The sequence below is a fragment of the Manacus candei genome, unplaced genomic scaffold (genome assembly GCF_025592945.1).
Source record: "Manacus candei isolate 608988 ecotype Guabito, Panama unplaced genomic scaffold, ASM2559294v1 h1tg000007l, whole genome shotgun sequence".
Lineage (NCBI taxonomy): Eukaryota > Metazoa > Chordata > Aves > Passeriformes > Pipridae > Manacus > Manacus candei.
The window spans coordinates 1044373-1066887 of NW_026138055.1; the positions used below are offsets into that span (position 1 = coordinate 1044373).

Sequence of the window (22515 nt, forward strand, 5' to 3'; positions counted from 1 at the left end):
CTTTATCCTGATTTCACAGGATTTCCTATGTAACACATCATAAAGTCAAACTTGGCCTGTTTTAAATGAAATACATACTAATATTTGAGATGCTGCACTTCCAAAAAAGAAGTTACTCAGACTTGGTAAGTTCAAAGTTATATATGGTATGCCATCACTGCAATTCAATCAGCTTAATTCTGAATGGCAAACATGTCCATTTAAAAAGTCACAGACTACAGCTACTGCTCATAAGCAATGACTGTTTATGACAGCTTACAAATTTTCAAGCATTTTTAATTCTTCAGCAACAGAAAATATTCATGTAAAAGGAAAATTATAATTAAGAGAACACTACATGCAAAAATGTTTCCGATATACACCAAACCATGACAGAAAAGTCTTCTGTCCAGAAAGGCATAGGTCAAAAATATATACAGCTTACTGAAAAGAAATTTAGACTAAAACATAAAATTAAAATAATTCTTAGAAGTTCTGGAAGGGATGGCTGAATTGGAAAAGATTTATTTGAGTAGTGTACAGTAAAAGGCAAGAGTGGAGGGGAATGAAGGAGAAGAAATTTACGTGTAGCTAAGTCATCTTGTTTGGAAACAAGCTATTGGGTTCCATGCACTGTCCTGTGAGATGTTCCCCAGCGTTTCCAGTTGTGTCTCCAGGAGCCTGGCCACCTGTGGGAGCACTAGCTGGCATTCAGCCGTGGTGCTTTATATGCTTTCCAGCAGTTGCTTTCTGCCTGCTCTGGGACCTCAACAGGACCATAAAGAATAAAGGCAGTTACATGAATACAAGAAGGGAAATACACAGCCAGCAGTGGGTTTACAGAGAACTCTGAGGAATTGGAAAATATGCCAGCAATTACCATGTGTTTAATTTTAGAAATAATGCACAGTTTCAGAGTTAAATGTGTATGATGCAGTATTTACATTATAATCTCCTGCAAGAAAAAATGAATGCAGACTTTTAAAAAGAAAAAAAAAGAGCAGCCATAAATCAAACTTGAAATCCAGGGGTGCACAGCAGGACCACACAAAAATCATTTTTGTGGCAATGATTCTCACTGCCTCTTCTCAGAGCTGCCAAAGCTCCCAGCTCCAGCTCGAAGAGCCTAAATGACAAGTTCCTTGCTCAAGGAAACTTAATCTGCCTTTGGCGTCTGACCAGCCACCATGGAAGAAGATGCAACTCCCCTATGTTAATGAATGGAAAGCAGCCCATACAGATGTCAGAAGGATTTAAATGGAGCATGTAAAAAACACAATGATGTTCTCACACTTGGGAGAGAACTGCAGAATCTGACACCGCGGCTGATGATCAGCCCTTAAAAGGCAACACACAGGTTTCCCTGACATGCAGGGTCAAGGGATTCCAAATAAAACCTGTCAAATAACATCTGAATGACCATCATAAACTCACAGCAATTAAGCTTTCACCTGTTTGCACGTCTAGGGGACTGGCATTCTTGGTCCTGCATCCACTAATAGTCCCTACACTAGAGGAGCAGCATCAGCCAAGGAGCAAACAATTGCAAGGACGTTGTACAGAAACACATGTGAAAGCTCTGTTTGATCCTCTCTTAACTCTGGAATCGTGAATGTGGCTGGAAAGCACCTTAATATATTTGCTTGGATTATGAAAATAGGGAATCTCAGAAGGATCCAGCCAGCTGTTTGTAACACAGCTTATTAGAAAGGTTTTTCAAGAACATTTCACATTTTTTCCCTATATATACATATATAACACATACTTTTATTAGTTTCATATAGCTATAAATCCTATATTACATATAGGATTTTATAATACACATTCTTTATACACATTTTGCAAAGCCAATAAGCTTTCCTGCTGTTCTCTAATGCTGTTTCACCTTTAGGATAAATGTGGGTCCATTTACCTCTAAAGAAATCCCACAGACAGTCTGATAAACCTGAATTAACCTAACACAGCTGGTTTTGCCCAAGTGACAATTGTGCCTGAAGCCTGAGAATAAGAATTCCCAGCTAAAAACTGTGACAGTACATGTTTGTTTTCTCACAGGAATGATTAACAGCATGTATCCAGGCAGACAAAACATGAAGTCCAAAATATTGATTTCACCCACTGCAAACCTACTGGAATTTGTGATTAAGTGATATTGCACAGGCTATAAAGTTCACAGATGTATTTCAATAGTTACCTCTAATGCCTCAAGCAAAGTAGGTACATAAATACAAAAAAAAAAAAAAAGCCTAGATTTTATTTTTTTATATGTTTGTAAACTAATATTTCTTGGAAGGAAGTTAAGATCAAGATACAAAACTAAAATAATTGAGTTCCTAATAGAATAGCCATTTTTTCACATTTTTCAAAGGTAGAATCCAGGATTTTCTAGTGCTTACAACTAAATAATTTTTGTTCTACTTTGTCCACAGCAAAAGAAAAATTAAAACATTTAATTAGACCTCCTAGTACACACCTACACATACACAGTCTCTTAAACATCTCTGTAGGCAGATGAAGACAGATATAAGTACTTTTAACATCCCAGAGATGGTTGGTCTGATCCAATCCATCCTAGAACCAACTGATGCTGGCAGAGAGGCTACTGCAAGTTCTACACTGGGTCTAGAATTCCCAGTGGGAATTTTTCAGCCAGCTTCACGGACTGAAGCAGAACAGGACCAGTAGAAAGCAAACCTCCTTCTGAAAGAAAGAGGGAGCACAAAGGAAGTGCACAAAGAAGAACACGAGACTTGATGTCAAATGGGTTCACAGGAACGCCTATGAAACATCTGAATAACACAACCCTGATGAGACAACAGTGGCAGGAAAAAGACAAAAGAAAGAAAAATAAATAATTCAAACCCAAGATAACCACAAATTATTTGTTTTGTGCCGATACACAGCTCTGCAGATTTGATCACTTTTGAATAATATGCAAGGAGGAAGCAAACAATACACTCAAAAGGCAACAGAAAGAACATTTTCAAATATGTATCAGAGATTTTCCTATGCTGTACCACTGATAATAATTACAAAAAAAAAATGCATAGGTTTGGGGGCTTTGGGGTTTGTTTGGTTTGTTTTATCAAGATAGCAAGAGATAGGAAACAAATATCAACACAGAACACCAAGACAGCTAATTTTAGAAAAGAAGACTGAAAATGTATTTCTGTGTTTTTTGTGCATCAAGAGTGAAGAGAATGTCACACTTGAATACAACACTCTAAGGTGATTTTGCAAATGAATTTTGCATTTACATTTTTGTCAGTCTTCAGAAATGCAAGATAAAAGAACAGACTGTTCTGCAGATGGATAAACCAACATTTACCAATCCACATCCTTAGGAAAAAATTCTTTGCATTGACACCACTGCATTTCTGATTGAAGAAAAAAGCCTTGTAGTTGGGGTATTAATACTAGTCCTAAGTAGATGCTCCATGGAAACTTCAACTGAAACACTTTATTCAGGAAAACACAAAACACAAGTCACTTCCCAAGCATATTTGTTTAGTCATTTGAGGTCTATTATGAAGAGTTTCTGCCTCTTAAGAGAAGGTTGTGATACGAGATAAAAAATATCTAAAATTTAAAGGTGAAGGGCAGTATGTATGTATCACTATACATTTACTTATTCCTATGGGAGATTTTAAATCCATCATGAATAACCAAGAATTGTTTTCAAAAATGGAAATCAGGACAATGATCAAAATTTTTCCATCATGCCCATAACAGGAAAACAAGAGCAAGAGCTATGACTTAATTTTTGGTTCTACTGTTTTCTATAATCCAGATATTGAACATAATGGATCACATTTATTTCTAATACAGATTCAGTGATCCATAAGAGTTACCAGCAGGACAGAAATGAGGCCTTGTGTTACCTTGAATTGAAAGAGAATTTTTAGTTTTCATTATTTTCAGATATAACTAAGTCAAAATGTTTAATATCAAGGCAAATCCATATCAGCTCAGGTATTTATGGTAGCAGCTCCCAGGAAGGAAGCACAGTATACACTGCTGCTATAGCTTTAAACATTTTAACTGCATTATTTGTACACGATGCACATGGAAACACAGGATTTCCTTCATAGGTAGGTCCTCAGTAAGTAATTTCTTCTTCCCTTCTGCCTCAGACACCCCATGAAGACAAAGAGATCCTTTTTTAAATTGTCAAATCAAGCAAAATACCCTAGAACACAACTTTCCCATAACTCTGGCCAACTCAAGCCACTGCATGCTGCAGGAGAGGGATCACTTCCTCCTCTGATGTTGCTTCCAGCCAGGCAGGAAGGATCCATGCTGAAAACGCCTCATTAGCAGGGAGAGGACACCGGGAGAAGACTGTGGATTGAGAAATTTCAGTAAGTCACTTCAGTAAGTCACATCTGCCACCCAGATTTAGTGGAGGGAAACACTGTCAAGCACAGCTGGATGTTCAACCATCCTGTCATTACTCTGCCTTCTCAAGTTTAACAAGCTCAACTGTGCCAAGCCCCCACCAGAGGTACTTCTGGAGCGCTGGGAGATTAACAAAAGTGGCACATTTCAAGCCTAGATCTGACAAACAGGCCCCTCTTTGCATGAGGAAGTTTTTATTTTTAATGAAAGATTATGTTTTTTTCTTCTCTAAAGACAATGGAAGCTGGTGGGCTGACCCAGTAAACAAAGCTCAACTGTCAGCATATTTTAAAATATTAGCCACAAACAAGTAGTCCATAAGCAACAAAAATAATGGAGAACAGTGTCCTAAGAATTGAATTTTTTAATATATAATAGGGGGTATGACACACACCTTTCCTTCAGGGGGTACTTTATCAGCATGTATGTTTTCCAGTCAAACACATTTTGGTATCATTTTGAGTCCCATGTGTTTCAGAAAAAAACTGGAGAAAATTGACTGAGGTATTCCAAGTTTTAAGGGGGTTAAAAGTAGAAATCAAATAGGTACAGACAAATTAGTTTTATCTGCAAATAATGTTCTCAGGAAGTCAAACTATTTAGCTCAGTAAATAAAGGGGAGGGTCATTTTGTATTTATTCCCATTTTATAAATAAGAAATAGACCAAGTAATCTATGCATGAAAGTTAAAGTATTGCTAGTCACTGAGCTCCACCAGCTTACAGTGCCTTATACACATTGCCATCTCAGAAAATATATGGTCAGCTGAACACAAGACTGATCTTATAATCAAGTTATGAATATTGGTACTAAAGAAAGGGCTAGAAAAGCTGACAGAAGTGGAAATATCATAGTTGATGACTATTTGGAAATATCAGGAAGATAGAGTTGATTAGTTTTTGTGTTTGGGGTATTTTTTTGTGTGAGTATATATGCTTTTGCTCCTGTTCAAAGTGTGAATATACAAAATAGGGTGATACACATCCCATGCAAGCATAAGAATAAAATGTTCTGCCATGTTTATGTCTCACTGAAATCAAAACTGTGCTCTTACTTCCTTATCTGCTGGTAAGACTACCTGTATAGGGAAAGGGGAAAACACGTTATTTTACTCTACATAAACCTTTCTACCTGCTTTGCTATGCTACACAGACTTTTAACCCTACAGCACAGTCCGTTCTCATTGATTGCTTTTGTATAACATATACCAGTTACTGGAGAGTAGGAAAGCTCCTTTCCCATTGCCAAATGTTTTTTATTCAGGAAAAAAATAAAAACAAAGAAATGTAAAATACAAATTCTCCATGTCAGAATCTGAGAACTCGGGGTCAAATCCAAAGAGTTGGCAGCTTCATCTGGAGCTGCAGTGTAAACAAAAGCAGAAGCCCTGAGGGAGAGGCATTCTCAGCGAATCACTACCACCTGGTGAGGCTGGTGGGGTACCAGCTCCTTTCAGAGCAGTCTTCAGACAGAGCATGTGAACCCACGTGTACACGCTTCATGTTGTGGACTGACACCGTAATTTATCAACAGAAAGTTCTGTGGCAAGTCCAGCTGAAGGAACTCCCACCTTCTCCCTTGACTGTCGTTCCCACCCTCCCACCATGGCTCACCAGCCCCTGAATTACTCTGGCACAACTCTGTGGGGCCCTGCTCCAGGAAACTGTTCCAGCTGTAGAAAGACCCCAGAAATAAATTTATGTATTTATTTAATTCACAGCATGATCTCTCAAGCTATTGTTCTGGCATAACTGAGGGGTGGAATGGCACAGTGTGGTGGGAACAGGAATACCTTATGCCAGCATTGTTGACAAACAGTTTGGATTGTGAAATAATGGCCTTAGGAAGTTTTTTAAGTGCTTCAAGCACTAATCTCTTAGATTTTCAATATCTAGTCACTCTTAATATACACTCTAGAAACAGTTTCTAACTTCCACACTACTTCAGACTCCGGACCATCTGCTTTATACCCAACTTCACAGTTCTAAGAGCTGTCTGAAGGCAAGAGCTCTATGAACCCAATCCTGCTACCCAGTCCCTTCACAGGCTGCCCACATCCAAACAGAGGTTCAACTACTTAAGTAAATAAAAAAACAGGGAATGGTAGAGACTTTCCAGGAAAACTGCTATTACATGATGCCGATCCCATACAGTCATAACACAGACAGGTGGGATACAGTGAAAGACACCCCTGAAAATTTTAGGAACAGCATCTAGCTTTCCTGAGCAGCCCAGCAGGCAAGTAATACATTCAAAGCCCCAGGTTGCTTCAATTCCTGTGCTGCAGGTGAAGTCATGATAAGAGCACAGCATTTCTCTTCCTCTCTCAAGGAAAAGGCTGCAGATTCACTGCCATCCTCTCCATGAAGTCAGGAAGGATGTTTCACACTGAATACTCTGCTCAAGTATAGTATCTTCAGTTTAATTTCAAGCACTGGAAGTCCCACAGAACAGATGAATGCTGCTGCTAATCCAGTACGTAAAAGAGAAATCTTTCTTAAATAAATAGAGTGAGTATCTGTGCACACATAGAAGGAATTCTGCTTAGCTGTTTGGATATGAACAGCATATAACCAGGACAGAATTTTAGGTGCAAAATTTAGACTTTTTTTGGTTCCTGCTGATTAGCCACATGTGACTCAAGTGTGCCAGCTGGACTAGATGCCATTCTGAGCTCCATAGTCCTCCACATGCCTTGTTAAAGGAGCCAAGACTCCAATCAAACAAGATTTATAAGTTGATTCCCTGGACCAAGTGTGTTAAATAACACCATCTTTACTTTTGAGCACCCAAATTTCCCTTTTTCTCTGCTCCATTACTTCAGCTGAGGATGGACAATAGTAGCACTGCTCCCCTTGGGATGATATGGTCAAAGTATGCAAACATAGTAGAACTCGTGAAACTTCTTGTATCTCACACTAGTAGAGGTATGTGAAGATAAACACACATTGCACAATGTTAATATGATGGAAAATATACATCCACATAGGAAAAAGCTTTTCATCCTCAGTTTTAGGTCATCAGAACTATGTGATACAGGATTAAGCAAAATAAAGTGTAAGTCAGTGTGAAAAAAGGGGTCTTATATAGCTTATTTCAACATTAGTACTACGCTTACTGTAACTAAAGCAGTTACACTTTATGACTTTCACTTAGAAGCATTCAAACCTCCAAAATCCAAAGTTAAATGAATGATTCCTTTAAAACAAGAAGTATTTCTATGTGATGAGTTATTTTCCTTAATGTCCTTTGGGTATTCAGTGCTGTACACTAGAAGGTGATATATGCCCTGGCACAAGAATTTCTCACAGTAAGTAAAAGTGGAGCTGCCCATGGAGCTGGCCAATGATTTAAACATTTCAAGAGAGGAAGTATTTGTTGCCTCACTCTATGTAGCTGTGCTTTACTATTAATTTATTTACTTAGTGTTAGCTGATTGTAAGTGAATACTACCTTGGGCAATTGTATAATTACAAATGTTGCAAACATGAATGAAGATTTGTTTGGTCGTTTGGGACACAATTTGTGAGGATTGACTATCCACTGAAAAGCAATCCAGTGAAAAAGCCGGGAACAGAAGCCCCAGCACTCCCAATTCTTATATTCTCCACTCAAATTGGACTTCCTTTATCTCACTCCTCCTAATGCAAGTAAAAGGTATTTTTATGATCCTCAACAACCAACATAACTGATTAATCACTGTCACACAGTCTAATTAAAGTACTAATTTTTTTTCTGATACACAAAGTAGAGAAACAGTCAGTGCTTATCTGTGCATTGAGATGAGAGCCTGAAACCTGTACATACATGGTATAACCGGCTATTACAGAAATAAGCTTGCCAAAACCCACTATTTTTCTAATCTTTAAAACAGCTCCCTCTTCTGGCATACTCTGTCTATACTGTGTTTAAGTACCATACTTTGTTCCTTACAATTTTTAATTTAATTCTTAGCACTTAACAAACCCAATTTCAGCATTAAGACCCTCACTGTGCAGTGTGGCTGTGAAGGCAATCTACAGCTTTTGAAAGGGCAGCTAATTCTAATCAAGTACTTATATAAGATTATCCATAGACCTATCTTTACTGCCTTTTCAGGGTACCCCAAATCAATCCAGATCAGATCCAACACATGGACAAGGAGCTTGGATGGCGAGTCCACGGGTCATGTTTGCAGGATCACTGCATTTGGAAGGGATCACCCAAGATCATATAGCCCAACCCCTGCTCACGTAGAGTCAGAGCAGGTTGCCCAGGTTTGCACACAGTCAAGTTTTGATTATCTCCAGAGCTGGAGACTTCACAACATCCCAGGGCAACTCAAACCCTCAGCAGGCAGAAATGCTCATGGTTGTACCCATCCCTACCTACTGGTTCTACAAACTACCCAGAAATTTATACTATTCACTTTATCATCTTAATTAGGTGTTCACTATTAGGCTGGGTAAAATCAGGCCTTAGAGTCCCTTTCTGCACCAAGTGACAAGGGCTCAGCCTGACCCCCCAAAAAAACCACACCAATGAAACACCAAGCAAAAAAGCAAACAAACAAACAAACAAACAAACCCCAAAAAACCACAAAAACCCCAAACCACATGAAAGCTCTCATAATCATGATGACAGTGACAAAACTGCAGAGGTAACAGATGAGGACAGCATTTTTTCCTACTGTTGATGCTCTGGTACTATTCATTCAAGAAAAACTCAAATCACAAAACCAAAGGAGGAAAAAAGCAACTTTTACTGCCTAATGCATTCAGACAGAACAGGTTCTCAACTTTGTTCACAGAGTTGTCGCTGGAGCTCATTCAATGACTGTAAACACAAAGCATACATGACCCAGAACTAAGAAGTCCCCTTGCCCAGGAGGTGAGAAGTCATCTTTCCTCTTAACCTGGCTGTCCATTGCCAGCAACATTCCCCTTTCCTCCAGTTTCAAAGGCAAATTCTGAACACTGCTGTGTCCTGGCAGAGGAGACCCTGGTTGCCAACTTAGAAAGCAGTGTCTGAGAAGATAAGGTATCTTCCATGAGTAACTCAGTGGTCTTGACTCCAAAACCAGATTTTGCTTCACATAAACAGTTCTGATCCATCCACGTTAAATGCCAAGATTCCATATAGGATTCTGGATTACATCCTGGCTAAGGTTGCCAGAAGCTACACACTGCAAACTCATCTGCCGATATCGAAAGTCCAACTCAGTTCTTGCAGACAAACAGTTATAACACACAGATTACATACCAACAAGCCCATTTAATCACATGAATTTTGTATAAAACGAAGCCCATTGTAAAACAAAACTGAAGAGAAACTGGAGTAAACATACTTTACACAGTTTGTAGAATGAGGAAACAGATTCTTTTATTATTAAGCAAACCCCTTGGTCTCAGTGGTGACAGAAGACCTCTGAAGAACCATTCATTCCAGTAACTGCTGAGCAGAGTAAATGATTAATAACTTTCAAAAAGCTGGTTTAGTGGGAGCCAAAAAAACAAAACACAAAGGAACTAAGCTTTAGGGCTATACAATTAGTTTTATTGTAAAGTATTATTATGTAGTGATTCTAACTTTTCTTATGCAAATATTGAGGGTGATGACTGTTAAATAACAAAACAGCAGGTGAAGACAAAGCCAGATAATGTACTGAAAGCTTTTCAGAGTCCCGGTATTACAGTCAAAAATAGAACTTCAATGACTTTAAATCTATCAGGATGTCTCACCTCAAGGGAGAACACATTAAAGGTTTGTCATAATCCAAGCAAATTGTTTGCACTGTTTTCACTGCTGAAAAATAGCTAAGTAGTCTTCAAGTGAAACAGTGTTGTTGATGTAAGCTGATGTAACTACTCCTAGGAGAAGATGAAAAGATGAGCATCCAAGTCCTCACCTTCTGCTGTGTATAAGCAATTCTTGACTCAGGAGATAAAATTTTTATAATTTAACAAAAATGTTGGGTTAAGTCCTCATAGCCCTTAAACGTCACCAAGTCACCACATGAATTGATAAAACAATAAGATGATCCAATAACCCAGCAGCAATCCAACTGAAAGCAGGCAGATCAAGAGACTTGGCAAGCATAGGAAATACTCTGTATGCAGGCCAAAGAACCAGATTCTGAAATTATTTCTGTATATTAATGAATGAAACTTGTGTCACATGCTTTACCACAAAGAATGTTATTTACATTATACATTATCAACTGTGAACTAAGCTTCCCAAGCACAAGAGTGAAAATAGCAAAATTGCTTTGTTTTTACAGCAATGGTAACACAAATTAGGAAGTCTGGAATGAAGGTATTCCAATGCACTCCTGCAATGAAATGCAAGAAAAACTTTGATGAAAAGCAAAACATCATGAACTAAACAGCACAGTGGTTTTAAAATTTGTACAGTATTTATTTACAAGGTTAAATGTTTCATAAATATACAGACATAAATAGACAGATACTCTTAAAACAGTAACAAAATATTCCATTACACTTTGTGGATTCTGGTTTTCAATGAACACAAGCAATGTTAAATATTGCTGTAGTAGATTTTGTACTTCACTGCTAATTTTACACTAAACAAACACTGCAAGGGGGAAAACAGACCTTTAGGACACAAGAGGAAAAACAGTTAATTTCTGTCCTTTCCATAACGCCTACATTTCCAGAAAACGATGGACCTGATCCTTTAATGTTATGCTCATTAAATGTTACATTTAATGTTACTCTCATGAATAAATCTCATCAATTTTAATAGAGAAGAATTCATAATAAGAAAGGCAAACAAGTGTACACATATATTCTGGACTGAGGAAAATTTGGACCTTACACACAGTAATTACTTTAGTGGACACATTATTACTCCTATACAGAGGTTTTGCTTACATAAGGAAAAAATGTGATAGAACAAAAAAGGGCATATTAAACGTTTCAACTAATAAAGTAAAACTTTATTTAAATTTTAAGTTCACACAGACTGCCATTAATAAAGCAACATTAGCTTGTTGCAGTTAAATGAGATTGAACTCTGCTGCATGTTCTGTATTCCAACCCCTTCAAGCACAGCAAGCTGTCAGTCCTCAGGAGACAGAATCCTGCCTCATTAAAGTCAATGGGAATTTTGCCATTGATTTCCGAGTAGAAAAATGTTTGGAGTTAGCTTTCTCTCTCTCCCCTCTTCTTTAAAAAAGTAAGTCAGACCAGAGAGAAATCCTCCCCGTTCCAACAAACATGACTAAAACACAGAAAGAAAATAAATATACAGGATTTATTCTAAAATGTCTGGCAACAATTCGATTCCAGCAGAAGCCGAGAATTTTATCATCTTTCCTTTCAGTAGCCCCCAAACAACCCAGTTTTGTTTGACTACATATTAACAAAATCATATGCATGAATTTTGTTAGGACTGGAAAAGTCTGTACCAGAGCAGTTTAATATGCAGAACAGGATAACACAAGCAGCAGAACTAACCACCTTCAGTTCAGATCACTCAACGCTTGGCTGTGCATACTCTCCTTTTCTGAGCCAGAGTTGCCCCTGTCTGGATATTTCTTCCCTTGACTTGTCCCAAGCTGTCCCTTTGCCCCTCTTTCCTTCATTCCATAGAGAGTCTCAACCAGGGATACACACCTCTCAAGTGTGAAAATTGCTGGACTCCAGAAGGGCTCCACAATGCATGCTTGGGAAGCTCCGAAGGGGAATGCTATCGAACCCTAACTGTTTAGGTACACAAACACGTTGCCAGATGACCCAATGTCAGGAGTTCTCCTCCTAAGGCTGTGTCTTTTGTGTTGGCAGATAAGCCTTCCCTTGAAGGCTAAAAATGAGGCATATACCGGCAGGGAAAAAACCCAAACATTTGATTTATGAGAAGCAAAACTGGACTTTGTAATGCCAGGTTCTAGTCAGCTCCCTGCCAGCCACAGCAAGAAGCTCAAGTAACTTGATTCACTACTGAATTTGGGCATCTGAAGTGAAGATAGCATTATTGTGGTTGCTGTGGTTTTAAATTGTGACAGAACTTCCAGTTTGTTACCAAGATAATTCTGAAATAAGAGCAAAACCATAAATCAGCTGCTTGCAAAAGCTTGCAGACCATGACAAAAGCACACTGAATATTTCACTGATGTCTGTTTCTGGATACCTACGTCATTAATATAGGATGCTATTAAGCAGTCTTCACAGAACTGTTCTGCAGGAAATAAGCTCCATGTAGCCCTGCCACTACATTTTCTCGCATGAAAAGTTTCCTATGATGAATATGGAGACCATACAGTGTGTGTGTATTGGTATATTTTGAGCAGAATAATTTACATGCCTTGTAGAGCTACCTTGTCTTGGATGCTCTTCACCCACATATCTTTCTACTGATGTAAGTTAGCTTTACAGATTTATCCTTGTTACATCCTCTACTACCAAGCTAAACACAAGAGTACCACAACCTGAAGACAGGTGAAAGGTCCAGAACCTGGGGGAAAAAGGAACTTAGCTGTTCAACTAAGCCTTCCAGAAATGCCCTAAGTGTAGGAAAGCAGCAATTCAAAAGCATTAAATTAGGTTTGTACCTCCAGAAAACTGTTTGGTGATTTGGATTTTTACAAATAGTCTTTTACCAAAGAATTACACTATGCAGTATCTGGTTTAAAAGGTTATTCTAACAAAACAGGAACAAGAGGTAATCATAGGAGGCTTATTTCTTCTTTTCAGTTAAGGAGAGAATTTAAATTTCACTGTCACTGGGTTAGAAGTTACACTATTATTCAACTCAGAAGGCAGGGTACATAAAATCATTGTGCCCAAAGAAACTAACATAAAATATTCCACGGGCCTTCCAAAACCTTGCAAAAAAAACCCTGAAAAATTGAACCCGTGCTCACTTTCACCACTAAGTAAAGATCAAGCCATACACTGTCCCATAAAAAGCAACAGGGTCCACAAAAGTGAGCCAATGTTGTGGACAATCCAAAAAAGTCATTATTGGCACCACTCATTCTGTGGGAAGTAACCAGAGTATCCAATACATTCAAATAAATCATAGGAAGCATTAGAAATCTGCAAACTCTAAGGCAGTGAAGGAGTCACAATATCTGAGCTTGAGTAGGCTTGAGCTCTACTTTTGCTAAAGGCAGAATTCATACAGTTCACTGGCAGACCTCAATGAATTTTACCTCCATTAATTTTACCATATGCTAAATAAAAGTTTAGACCTCTCACTTTAGGATGGCCACATTTAAATAGAACTGTACAATGCTCATTGAGTTCATGTGGTTCGGCATAAAAATTCAAGTGCAAAAATCTAAGTTAAAAACCATTTGCTATTAAAAAAACCCAACTTACAAAAAACTACTGGATCCAGAATTTTTCCTCTAATACTGTAACTTTCCTTTTTCAGTTGGCACACAGTTGACATTGCAGTAACGTTTCAACATGCAAGATATAAATGGAAGAAGAGCAATGGAAAGAAACAAACTAAAAACTGTAATGCTCCCAGCCAACCACCACCACTGAGAAAATGAGTGAGACATCCTAATTTCTCAGTACTACCTTATGGCACAGTTACAAGTACCAGTAGTAACAGTAGTAATTGAATGCAACAAAAAAAGTCACCATTGCAATCTTAGTGATACACATGAGCCAAAATTTACCACTTAAAATAGTGAGATATTTCATACTGAACCTGAACATCAACACACTTCTGGACTTAAACACAAAAAGACCCTTACCAGGAATAATCATGAATAAGAGCCGGGGTAGATTTTTATTTTCATCTTTTGAGAGGTCTTTCCAGGGCCCACACTTTAAGACATGGGTAGCAGCTCCACAGCAGTAGATAAATTCTTCATGTAATGGGACTGACTCTTCTGACGGTGACCTCATGTTTGCTGTGAGGCAGAACAAGGTACTGTTATAACAGGGCAACATTTACATGGTTGGCTCTTTGCTATTGTACCTTCCCACAGAATAATTGCAAAAAACCCCACCCAAACCACCCCCCCTCCCCTGAACAGCTCTCATATCCAGTAAACTGAGGTCCAATTCAGTATTTGATGTTTGAAGAGAGTGTAGAAGGGGATACATATTACTACTGTATGAAGGTACCTTTCAGTTTTGTCACAGAAATACAAGGCAATGAACTGGACAATAATATCTATTCTACCTTAAAAGCAAACAATTTTAAATTTCTTAATTCATGCCATCCAGTGAAAAGATTTATCTGAAACCCACCCAAAGGTAAACAAAAGAAAAAACACCAAACACACTGAACTGCTGCATGACTGTCTTCACAAGTTCTGTGTGCCTCATAATAAATCTGGATATTGTTGCATACCACCATGACCTTTAAACCATCAAAAGCATCAAGTTAAGGATAATCTTAGGTCTTTCAACTATTTTTGTTTAGTGAAAAAGGACGATTCATTTTTCAGTACAACAATACAAATTCTATTTCCTAGTCAGTTTGTGAAGTTTTAGGCATGTAAACCAAAGCCTAAAAAGATATACAAAGTTTGCAAGTCTATTTAGGCACTACCTTCATAAACAGTCACTGGAAAATTCCCTGTACTACACACCAGGATGGGAACAGATCTAAGTGAAATTTTAAGTAATGACACTCGACAACATTAAAAAAGTATACTTGAAGAAACAACATTTCTTCACTTCCTCCAGTTTTAATCTGAAGTTTTGAATTATTTAAGGTAAAGAATACCCAATGCAGAAAAGACAGATAATGTTGGTTTGAATTAGCAAGTACCACCATGAAAAAAATTTAGTACAAACAAAAAACACTTCTAGAGAGAAGGGAGAAGAGTTCTTTGATACTTTCAATTACAATACAGCTCTCTGGATTAAACTTTTCCCCCTACCTCCCTATTTCACCCCACTCCCCCCAAAAAAGAAGGTTTTTTAATGACAAAGGAGACACTTTTACTGCTTCATTATTTGCCATGTTGTTGTCTTTGAGCAACTAAAACGCAAGTAAAGTGAATTTTGTCAAACTATAAAAACGTGTATTCTTAATGCATTATTCCTGCTTTTATTTCTTTATTATTTGAAGCTGAAAGAAGTTAAAACCAGTTCTGACAGAGAAACCCAGTTACTCCAACAACCACAGTAAACGCTAAGCTTCTCATTCCTTTTCTGAGGTGTTTACAATTCAAGAAGCAAAAGTAACCAGTCCTTACCCAATAAAGTAGGTTCCATACAAAGTTTCTGATCATGAAATCTATTGCAAAGTTTCATTTTGACTTGATTTCATGGAACAACTCCAAATGGAAATCCCACTGACAACTCTTCATTCACAAGAAGTATTTGCAACGTAAGTCAGAAATTAAGCAATGAAGAAAACTCAGCAATGTATTCTGGACTGGAGTGGTAGTATTTTCAGGTTCACACAGACTTCTTGTACTAGCTTTGGTCAAGTTTTTAACTTCTAATTTTAAATACACACAGTGTTGCAGTACCTGAAAGGAAGACTGCACACTGGAGAAAAAATGGTTCTCTAAAAAACTGCCCGTCTGAGACAATCCCAAAGTTTCCTAGTACTAACTCTATGTAATATCTGAGGGATTTTTTACTTATTTATTTATTGTTGGGTTTTTAATTTGTGACTCTATGGCCTTTGGTAATAGAGATGGACAGAAGACAAAAACAGAGAAAAGATAGTGGATGTGCTCCTAGCATACTGCTCAGGCCTGTTTTAAGATCAAATGAGTAATACCCAAAAATGCCTCTGGATCGCCCTCCCTCTTCTTAAATGAAGCTCTGAAGAACAGTTTTTCCATTACAGGCATCTATCTTTGGCATGAATTGCCTGCATTTCCCCTAGGAATATCGTAAGATGGCCTATCAATTTCCAAACAGATGTAACAGGCAGAAGTCTCAAGAGATGAGGTTCCTATCAGCTCCGTCAGGTGGTAGAGTGGGCACAGTTTGTGCCCCAGTAGCAGTTTCAAGAAGAAGAAAACGAAACCACAAACTTGACCAGTAGGAGTTTCATAAGAATCATCACAGAGTCAAAGAGATGCAACCACTTAGGAAATCAGGCCTTATTACGTCCCATGCAGGTTTTTTTCCTTCTCTTCAACCCCTCCTCGTGAATTCTCTAAACATATGCAGGAAAAGTATTACAAGAAATGCAGCTTCTATCAACAGTACTTACTCTTGTTACAAAACTTTGGTTAGAATACAGAAATATGGGCTTTGACTGACAGGGCTTAGCACTAGATTAACACACCCTTAATGCAGGTGTCTACCTGAATGCAAACTCCTATTACAGGATACAAAGATTTAGGTGTCAGTGTATGGCCTGATCAGGGAACAATCATCCTCTTGGTTTTCATCTCAGGATGAGACAAATCCTCCCCTGGTTTGTAAAGACTATAACGAAAACTGAGACACACACTTCCACTTGCAAACCAGCACATATATTTAGGTGTTTTACTACTGATCTGGATGCCACCTACTGTCATTTTTTTCAGATAGGAATATTTGAAAACAGAGTTATCCACAAACAGCACATTACTTCTGCCATATGACTAAGTCTCTTCATCTTTGGTTCAACTGACCCCAAAGTAAAATGCTGATTGCAAAACAAAGTTTCCTTTGCCCACATTGTGCTAATTATTTATGCAACTCTCCTGATAGCATATTTTAACTGCTCCATCATACACTATTACTTGGACTTGGCATTTTATTTAAAAGATAGCTTGGAAATAACAAAATTTGTGATTTGCATTCAAAAGAATGTTTAGTGACAGAATTGTCATAAACTGAGACTAGCAGCGCACAATGTGAGTCAGTTGATAGTTGGCATATAAACTATCCAATAACAAGACAGGACAAGCAGGCTGGTGTACCTGAAGCAAGAGACAGAATGGCAACCACAAGGGTAGAGTTGCATAAATCAATGATGAAACCAAAACAAAGGAGAAAGGACTATTGACGCAGATTTAACACATGTGATTACAAAAAAACGTAAGAAATACATCCCAGGGTTTCCATGGCCAGGATTACTCTGAGACCACTCCCTATGCTTTCTGGTAAGTCACAATAACATTGGAACAAGGTACACAGGAAAAAGGTGGAATCACTACTTCTGGAAGCATTCAAAAGTGTGTGGATGTGGCACCTGGGGACATGGTTTAGTGGTGAACATGGCAGTGCTGGGTTAACAGTTATACTTGAGTCTGACTTAGAGCTCTTTTCCAACCTTAATGATTCTATGATTGTGAGACATGCCTGAAAACTGCAAAGAAGGCAACCACCATGCCCATGTTGGAGTGTGCAGGGAGCTCCGGGCCAGTCAGCCTCAGTTCACAGAAAGTTATCAAACAAAATCACTTCCAAAGTTGTACTCAAGCACATGAAACAGCCATTAGCTTGCCAGCAATGTCTTTCAAGGATAAGTGTTGGGCAACAATGTTCAATGTCTTCATTGAACACCTACACAATGGGACAGGAGGCCCTCTCAGTAGGTTTGTGAGAAATATCAAGGGAGGAAGACACACCAACTGAAACACTGGAGGGCAGGGCTGCTATCCAAATAGGTAGCTGGAAAAACGGGAACTACATGAAAGCCCAAGGCAAATGGAAAGTTCTTGCACCCAGAGCTCAGTAACCCCATGTAGCAAGATGGGCTGGGGGCTCAAAGGCTAAGAAGCAGCTTTCCAAAAAACACACTAATGATTAACAATCTGGAAATGAGTCAGTAGGGTGCCCTTGCAACCATGTGTATACAAGACTGCATAAAAAGGAGTAGCCAGCAAGTTTTGGGATGTGATTATCTTCTCCTGTTTGGCATTGGAAAGACTGAAGTACTGTGTCCACTTTTAGAGTCCTCATACAAGCACAACATCAGTATACTGGAGAGACTCAACCAGATGATATGGACCTGAAGCATGTGATGTACATCCAAAGGACAAGGAAAAACAGTTAAAAGTTGCAATGAAGGTAATTTCAATTACAAAAGTTTCCCCACATACACACTGAGGATTATTAAATAATGAAAGAAATTGCACAGAGAGGCTGTGGAATCTCCAACTGGAAAATGCTTTCAGCAACCTGACCTACTTTGCCCTTTTCGAGAAAGGAGCTGGACTGCAGCTTAGGGATAATGTACAGAAGTTGGATGTATGTAAATTCCTGAGACTGAACTTAGGTACACCTTAAATTGCCAAAATAATTGGTTGATCCAATTGCAAGGCTGCTGCTTATCAAAAATCACTGTAAATCAGGGGAGATCTTATTGCTAGGAAGAAAGAAAAAAGGCGAGGGAAAAAAAGTATCTAAAATTATAACCATTTTCCATCAAAAAAAGTAAGAAGGAGCACCCAAGGCACTGTAGGCTGATCTGGCTCAGCTGAGTCCACAGAAAAATCACAGGAGTATGTATTCTGTATGTTCTTCTAATCATATAAAATGGTTATTCTTGAATAAGAGACCAATTTGCCAATGGGAAATCGTGATCAAGCAACATGATTGCTTCAGTGATAAAATACTTGGCTACAAGAATGAAAGAAAATACGTAGATGTAATGCACATTGTCTAGTAAGAATTTTGGCACCATCTCCCACTGCATTCTCCTTTCTAGGCCTAGGAAATGCAGGCTCAATAAACTGACTTGCATAGTTTGAAAATTAACTGAATAAGCTGAAAAGACAGTCAGCTACTGGTTGTCAGCTGAATGTCAAGTAATCTTGGGTCAGTACTGGAGCCCAACATTTTCATCAGGAACCTGGATGGTGAGACATAAAGAGCAAACAATGCTAAATCATCTGGAATGGTGGAGACAGCTGGAGTAGAGCTTCAGTTCAGAGGGTTGTTTCCTTGAGAACCTTAAGGACTGGGCTAACAGATCCCTTTATGAAGCTCAACAGCAGAAAGCACAGAGATCTGCCCCTGGAGCAGCCAGGCTTCAGAAGGAGCTCAGAAGTAACTGGCTGAGCAACAGCCTTGCTGGGAAAGATGTTTGTCATGATGGATGACAAACAAAGGCAACAATGCACACAGCAAGGCAAACTATGTATCAGATTGAAATTTCAAAAGCAAGGCCAGTAGCTGCATGGAAGTTACTCTTCCCTTCTATTCAACAGGTACTGAGGACATACACTGAGCTCACCTGTGTTCACCCCACCAGGTTAAGAACGCAGGGAAACTTCGGAGGGTCAAGGAAATTTCCAGGTCAGAGGTTTAAGGAAAACCTTTATGAATTGTGCTTTTTCAGTCTGCCAAGATCTAATCAAATAGCAACCTAGAGCCATTTGAAAGAGACCTGCAAAAGCAGCACAGCCCAACTTTGCCTTGCAATGGCAGACGGTAAACAAGATGCAACAACCACAAGCTGTGTCTTGACAGTTCAATGCACCATAAAAAAATGAGTTGCTAAGGAGGCAATGGAAGATTGCTAAAAAGGTGGCAGAACGTCTCTTGTTGGAGGTTGTTAAGACTCAGCTGGACAAAACAGTAATTTCTACAGAGTTTTCTAGAAATCAACAGTGTACAAACCTTATGGCCCTAAAACATCAGAAAGAATAAAGCGTGTGAGGTACAACAAGGATCTCAGCCAATTCTTCTAGAACCTGAGCAAATGCAGAACTTCATGCATACAGTACATGACAATAATTAAGTATATAGGTCAGAGAAAAGGAATCTAAACTAGCCTAGTCCTCCAAAAACATAGGAAATTGAAGTAGATGTACTCTGAGGATTAGCTGTACCACTTAAATAAAAAAAGAAACCCTGCCCTAACAGATGATCTTACATGATTGAATTCAACATCACAATGGAAAAGAATAACTGGAAAAATAGTGAGATTCCTTCAGCTGCCTGCTATGCTAAGGCTCTGACAATTTCAGCAACAATATCCTCAGAAAAGAACCCTCCAGATCTGATGTACACTCCTTGATTTGCAGACTGGAACTTCGATGCTTATAGCTGAGACCTAGAAACAGAAGCGACAGACTGACTGACCTGGTAAAAAAACTGCAAAGAGGAACAAGGGAAGGGGGGGACGACATGATGTGTCAGATGAGGGACAACACGACACAGGATGCCTAGCTCTCATCAAGGATTTATTCGGACAAACTACAAACAATGGATGCCAGATTGTCTAAGGGAAAACAACAAATACAGGCTAAAGACTTGCAACTTGTTGTGACACTAGTCACAAATCTTGACTAATTCTGTAAAGCAGCAGCAGTAGCCAGTAGCACATAAAAATGAAACATTTCTTCATTGTACTTTGCAGTACAATTCTCTGTCAAAGTTATATACTAATTCCTTTTGCACTAACTCTGAATTGTGTCAGGTGTTATTTGTAAAAATGAGCAAAGCTAAAAAGTTAACGTCTCAAATGAAGCAATGTAGTTATACAATAGAACCCAATAAACCTCAAACATGTCTACATGGGGCAGTTCAAAGCAGCAGACTGCTTTTCTCTAGAACAAGTGAAGTAATTAGACAGCCTTGTTTTTAGGGATCGCTCGATACCTAGCGATCCGATGTCTTCATTTGTTTTGTTCCTGTATCATTATCCACATGCCCCTCCCTCAAGCAGTAAAACAGCTGAAGGAATTTCACTGATGACTGTGCAAAAATATCAGTGAAACATGTGGAAATGGGGTATAGCTTACTGAAACTTTGGGCTGCAGTGATAAAAAGCTAAAGTGCAGAATGAAAATGGGAATCAGTTTTCATTTCTGCACCTTGTTCAGAGACAACATACAGGGGACTCTGCACAGACCTAAGGAGAGAGAAACCTAGTTTTAAGAATTGCACCTACCTGCAAGACCTTTATATCATCATAAAATTTGCATTTTATTACCACTAATAACTTTGTAGCAATGATCAAGGAAGTGCATACTGTCCTCATAGAAGGGGAGCAGGGAAAATGATTTCTGGGTATCAATTTTGTACAGGACAAGTGGTCCCTTGTCAGTGCCAAACATGGAACCAGTTATTGAGACAGTTTTTCAGCAAAGCAGCATAGGACTCACAAATCAAAAAACCGTTAGCTTGGGAAGGCCCATTTGTGGATTCAAACCAAGGATAGATGGATCCCCCACCAACCTTATTCCAACATGGTGCTTTGGTCTGATATGAACAATTTCAAAGGAGTTTTGGGGGTAAAGAATCACGAAATCAGAAAATATGTTCAGATTACACAATTAATCACGTCTACATTGGTCTGGTACAAAATTATTCAACAGAGAGGGTGATTAAAACCCTAGGGTAATGGATTAGGAGGGTACACCATAACTTTTAACCAATATTTATATCTCACTGACATTTTTGGATTTAAGAAGTTCAGCATGTACTAATGACTACAAAAAAAAAAATGGAGCTCTTGTAAATTATCATAATAGAACTATTACAGCACTCAGTCTCCATTTCCACACTATTCTCAAGAGGATGAAACTTCCATGGGGATCAGGCACAATGGCAACCTCTATGAAAGCAGTCTGAAAGCATCAGCTGTTGGTCTACAGCACTCAACAGTCAACAACATTCACTTCAGTTCTGGCAACAAGGCACTAAGTTTGATGTCTGGCCTCTCTTTCTCCTTTGGTAATCACAGACCTCAGTTTAACAAAGGTCTCAAAACCCCAGTTATGCTTCTCCAGTGCTCAAAGAGCACACAGTTCATGTCCCTTTGTTACCAGGTAGATCAAAGCTCCTCCATTTGCCATTGTAATTTGACACTCAATTAGAAACATGGAGCACTGGAGTCAGAGCAAAAATAAGCAAACCCTGAGAAGTCACCCTGGTGTGGCTAACGGTCCCTGAGGCTTCATACAACACCAGCAACTATAAATGTATCCAAAGAACAAAGACATGACATTCTAAAAGCAGAATACGTTTTATTAAACACATTTCAGACGACAGTGGAAGAGGTCCTACACACAAGGTCCTGAATCATACCCAGATGGTCACTTTTACTTTCTCAAAAGAGCTAAAGCATCTCAAACTGGTTATGAACTGTTCAGAGTTACCAACATGAAAATTACCCCAAAAGAGTTCAAGTTTGTCTTGGTTTGTTTTTTCTTCAAGTAACTTCATAAGCATAATTAGCTTGGGAACCCCATGGATTACAAGAAAGTAGTAGGTATGCTCCCAGGAAATTCCCAATTTCCCAGTCAATATGCAGGCCTGATGA

At 38.7% G+C, this 22515-nt stretch overlaps 1 protein-coding gene across 1 annotated transcript in view; it reads right to left on the bottom strand.

The window, feature by feature from the left end:
- The window catches only part of LDAH (lipid droplet associated hydrolase), a 117644-nt gene that overhangs the window by 89311 nt on the left and 5818 nt on the right, over positions 1-22515 (bottom strand). The window contains exon 2 of the mRNA XM_051810588.1: positions 14087-14245. Coding sequence (XP_051666548.1) covers positions 14087-14240 — 154 coding nt within the window. The 5' untranslated portion in view covers positions 14241-14245. The remainder of the gene's footprint in view (positions 1-14086; positions 14246-22515) is intronic.